Source organism: Centruroides sculpturatus, unplaced genomic scaffold (assembly GCF_000671375.1).
Source record: "Centruroides sculpturatus isolate CEXI.00-Female unplaced genomic scaffold, Cexi_2.0 scaffold2886, whole genome shotgun sequence".
NCBI lineage: Eukaryota > Metazoa > Arthropoda > Arachnida > Scorpiones > Buthidae > Centruroides > Centruroides sculpturatus.
Window position 1 is genome coordinate 1 of NW_019387030.1, and position 5,191 is coordinate 5,191.

Below are 5,191 nucleotides of genomic sequence, written 5' to 3' on the forward strand. Positions count from 1 at the left end.
ACAGTCCTGCTAGGTGTGCAGTGTGTACTGTACATGCACGCGGGCTGCCAAATCCCGAGGGTGCCGATACCGGTCAATGTCAAATGCCTCTTTTGTCACATCACTAGTATATCTCAAAAGACGCGACAGGGTTCTTGTAAATTTTAAACGTTTCTCACCATAGCCGTAAAAATCTAAATACGTTAAACTTAATAGTCATTTGTTTTCTAACTAATTCGTTTTAGAACCAGGTGTCCTCAGAAATTTCCAAAATTTACAACTTTTCGGTCACTCTCGTCGAACAGGAAAAATTTCTGTCTAATTTTTCGAAGAAATCACTCCCATTGTACTCGGCTAGAGATTGGTTCGGTTAGGCTTTTGTTTAAGTAAAATTTCGGCTCTTTTATCAGGGTTTTGTTTACGTCCCCAATTCTCTAATCGCTTAATTATTTAACTACTTTTTAAGTAGAAATAAGTCGAAACCAGTTACTTTGTACTCGAATATTTGTAGTCTCGGGAAAATGTGGAAAGACAAATTTTTACGACAAACGGATATGTAAATCGTAAATTTAAGGAAAATAAATTCTAAAGCTTTTTCTGTACCTCGTGCACCTCTCTTATTCATTAAATTTAGTTGTAAATGATGCTACCAAAGTAACGGTTAATTTTTTTAACATTATACGAGAATTGTACACGTTTTTTTCTACATCCCCTTAAAGATGGGACGTACGAATTCGTAATATTACTGGTTTAACATTGAAATCCGCGAGTAATATAAAATCGGAGAGCGGAATAAATATATCAAATATTTTAACGGATTTTTTAAAACTCCCATCAACTATACAGAAAACTATCATAAAAACATACAGGAATCGGATGCGTTATACGTACAGCATCCACCCGAGGTCGTGAAAGCATGCAACGTAATAAATGGGCGATCTCTGAGAAGAAAGCCTCCTGGAAGGCTTTCGACAAAAAAGTAACCTTATTTACATGCTAGATACTTAAAGAAATTCCGGAAAACCCACTTGTTCGAGCACGAATCCATTATCAATGAGTATTGTTAAGTGGTTTTATTATTTGCACACTGGCAAGTGATTCTTGTATGACACTCAGAGCAAACCCTTATCTAAATTCTAATGTTCAGATTGAATTCATTATCAGATTACTAACTGTCTGTGTCTTTCTTCTCAGAAAACAGGGGTTAAACAACAATAAGTAATAAATATTTGCAATTATTTATTCATATAATACTGTAAGCAGTTAATGTAAAAAAAAATCTAATTATACAAGCAACTTCAATTCGTAAAAGTTTTTTTTATACGCATAAACAAACGGTGTTTAATATAGCTTATCACTTATAATTTATCACAATAACTGATAAAATAATTACATTTTAACTGAAACTATTTCGTTGTACTTATGACATTACACGAATGTCCTATCATATTCTTTTGTTGTGATGTCATTGTTTTAAGTATTTTAATGATACATAAAGAGTGTCGACAAAAAATTATTTTACAGACGTGATACTTTATCACAGAAAGAGATGAAGCTGCAGAAGTACCTCTTGCGAAACACCTGCAATGGCAATTTATTGTAAGTAATTATCATTTTTAATATGAATTACTTATCACTCTACATAGTAAAATACTTCTGTAAAATATATTTAACAATAAAATTGAAGCATTTGGGCGATCTTGTAAGGGGGAGTAAATATTCTAAGGGAAATTAGCCATTATTTAGGTGTAACATACGTAAATACAGGCTAATTTTTTTACATGTGTGACACCTAAATGGCCATGGTTTCGTGCCCAGTTCGTTGTTCGAGGACTTTATATCTTAATAACATGGTGGAATTAACCGTATACGATAGAAAACACAATATGAATGAGCATATTATCACCTTTTCGTAGTTAAGGGGTCAGACTAACGCTCTGAGACACAAGATCGAATACAAGCGTCACTTTAGAACATTATGTATAACGTCTAAAGATATATAAAACTATGTTTTAAGTATAACCAAGATTTTATTTAACATTATTTAAATATTTTTATCGTTTCAGAAATTTTTTTCTGCTTTTACTCTTATACGTTCCTTCTGTGCTTACGTGTCCGAGGAATAATAATAATAATAATAATAGGCCAAGAGAATACGAAGGGTAAGATGTAAAGAATGTAAAATAATTTTACAGTAACTGAAATTATTCGAATAAACTTTCTGATAATTTTAATTTTAATATTTTTAGGAGAATTTTTATTGCATCTCCTAAAAAATTATCTTTAGATAGAAACGAAAGGATATCCGTAATAGCCTATAATGTTCCTGACAATGAAGTAATGGACGTTACAATAAAAGATTTTCCTGGAATGACAAAAATATTTTCATCTAAGAGAGTTTCTTTAAAAAATGGTGATTATTTTATCAAAATATGTAGCGATTTATATGTATTTATCTTTGAAAATTTTATGCTTTTCACAAGATGTAATATGTTGAGAGCTTGTGTGACATTCTGTGAAGTGTTTCGAGCTGATATATATTCAACCTTATGTATTATCTTAATAATAAACATAAATAAAGAACAATATGCAAGACCCAATATCTCTACTAGATCCGTCCAAACTCCGGATAGGCCCCAAATGTAAGAGAATGGGCCACATCACTAGGGTTACATTTACACAGAAGCCAAACAATCTATATTTTAAACCTTATTTTTGGAAAGACGAAAAGGTCTGTTACGTGTTAGTGTCACAAGTCTAAATAAAGCAATGATTATATCTAAGTATCTTCTGTTAAATATGGTAGTATGTTTTTCAAGTGTAACAATAAGTAAATGAAATTTTCACCTTACAGGAGTTCCAGTTTTTATGGACTTTAATTTACCTTCTAATGAAATTTTGAAGTATATGGAAACTAATATATTTGGTATATTATACTTGAATGTTTATGTGGAAGCTAAAATAGGAAACAAGTTTGAGAGCATTATGAAAGTACCTGTTGCCTATAGTAAAGGATATGTTTTTCTTCAAACGGACAAACCAATTTATAACCCACAACAAACAGGTAATTCTTAAATGATTAAATAAAGTTATAATCAATGCTGTAAATTTATTTTATTAAATACCAGATTTGAATTTAATTAATTAATTTTATAGTACAAATTCGAATTATTGCACTAAACGAGAAGCTGTTACCTGAAAACAATGAAGTTCGAGTGCAAATAAAGGTAATATTCAAAAATTAATATAATTAAAAAAACAGAAGCTTAGAGAATTAAATAAAATACAAGAAATTATACCTAATGGATGAAAGAAGGCAACGCAACACGTGGCAACGAGGACTTTCTATAGGAAAGTAGTCCTTATTTTGGTGTTAGACAGGTGAAAAACACTGACAAACTCTACTTCACTAGTTTTGGTGGAGGTACAAACTTCACACCTAGGTGTGAAGTTTGTACTTCCACCACAACTAGTGAAGTAGAGTTAGTAGAGTGAAGTTGAGAACTAGGTGTTGAAGCTGTTCTATCCACTTGATTAATGGTGAGTAAATCATACTAGAAAGAAAATAATCCCATCCTCATTTGAATAAATAGAACATGGGTTTAGTTTGTACTTCCACCACAACTAGTGAAGTAGAGTTAGTAGAGTGAAGTTGAGAACTAGGTGTTGAAGCTGTTCTATCCACTTGATTAATGGTGAGTAAATCATACTAGAAAGAAAATAATCCCATCCTCATTTGAATAAATAGAACATGGGTTTAGTTTGTACTTCCACCACAACTAGTGAAGTAGAGTTAGTAGAGTGAAGTTGAGAACTAGGTGTTGAAGCTGTTCTATCCACTTGATTAATGGTGAGTAAATCATACTAGAAAGAAAATAATCCCATCCTCATTTGAATAAATAGAACATGGGTTTAGTTAAGGATTTAGAAAATAATCACTTTATAAATATAAGTGAAATATACTTACTGAAGGAAGACAGTGCAACATTGATAAAATATACACGTAACTGAAAATTAGTTGTTGTTTTCTTATAAGGATATTGTATTATATGTAACTCAATTTGTTTTAATGTAATTCTCTTTGATTTCAGAATCCTCAAAATATTATTGTTCAAGAAACCCTTTTTAGAGAGCCATGGAAACAATCCTCTGGTCAGTTTCCTAAAATGAATTTTACCTTTCCACCATTCTCCATGTTAGGACAATGGAGAATAGAAGCCTCGTATGGAATTAGAGTAACTATTATTTATATAAGAATGTGTAATAACCTGTATATAATTGTATTTAATTGGATGAAACTTAGTTTCAGAGACAAACGTCTGTGTCATTTCACGTTGAAGAATACAGTAAGAAAAATTAATACTTAGTTTATACAAAATGATCCAAAAGTCAGTTTACCGTATACAAATACTTCATTATTTATTAGCCCATCAGTGGCTAGGTTGATAAAACTACTCATCACTCAGTTGATCGGTGTTTAGAGACTCATTAACTTGTTATATTGTGCAGTTTTCCAGGTTTATTCACGTTTTCCACGGCAAAATAGGTGTTAGTTTTGATTAGAAACTACTTTCAAAGCCATTGCCTTGCTAGATCGCACAGCTGTTGTGTTAGTTCAATGCAATCGTTACAAATTTACAAAATTCTACTAACTCCGTTTTAAATTTAATTTATGACTTACATTAAAAGCATTCTGTAAAGAACGGTTAACCGAGTTTTGGATCAAAGTTTTCAGTTTAATAAATATAAATTATATGAAATGTTTTACAATTTTAGCATTACCAACATTTGCTGTGAAGCTTCGAGTGCCAAGCGCGATATTGTCTAAAGATGAAAAAATTGATATTACTGTACAGGCTGAGTAAGTGTGACAAAGTCAATAACGTGTAAAAATATAAATTATTTTAAATTTTAAAATGTATTTTTGCTGTTTTTTGAGTCTCCTAGCATGAATGTGTGCTTCGTGTTTAGCTGGGTCAATAAATAACATGCCAGGACATTAAACCCAATTGTTTATTGCTCTGCCCTTATGTAATATTACAAAATGAAATACAATCGACACTATAACACTGTTGATTTTTCTGTTTTATATGAATTCCATCTTGTACGAGTCACTTAAATTTTACAAATACGTGTGCCGGGCTGTGAACGGCTCACGTATTTGTAAAATCTAAGTGACTCGTACAACATGGAATTCATATAAAACGGAATA

At 31.4% G+C, this 5,191-nt stretch overlaps 1 protein-coding gene across 1 annotated transcript in view; it reads left to right on the forward strand.

Moving 5' to 3' along the window:
* Positions 1 to 1,503: 1,503 nt before the first annotated feature.
* LOC111616068 (complement C3-like) overlaps positions 1,504 to 5,191 on the forward strand; it is a gene marked incomplete at both ends in the record, with an annotated part of 14,309 nt that continues 10,621 nt past the window's right edge. The window contains 8 exons of the mRNA XM_023357501.1: positions 1,504 to 1,578; positions 2,046 to 2,141; positions 2,229 to 2,392; positions 2,834 to 3,043; positions 3,136 to 3,206; positions 4,071 to 4,214; positions 4,283 to 4,325; positions 4,756 to 4,840. Of these exons, the coding sequence (XP_023213269.1) occupies positions 1,504 to 1,578; positions 2,046 to 2,141; positions 2,229 to 2,392; positions 2,834 to 3,043; positions 3,136 to 3,206; positions 4,071 to 4,214; positions 4,283 to 4,325; positions 4,756 to 4,840 (888 nt within the window). The remainder of the gene's footprint in view (positions 1,579 to 2,045; positions 2,142 to 2,228; positions 2,393 to 2,833; positions 3,044 to 3,135; positions 3,207 to 4,070; positions 4,215 to 4,282; positions 4,326 to 4,755; positions 4,841 to 5,191) is intronic.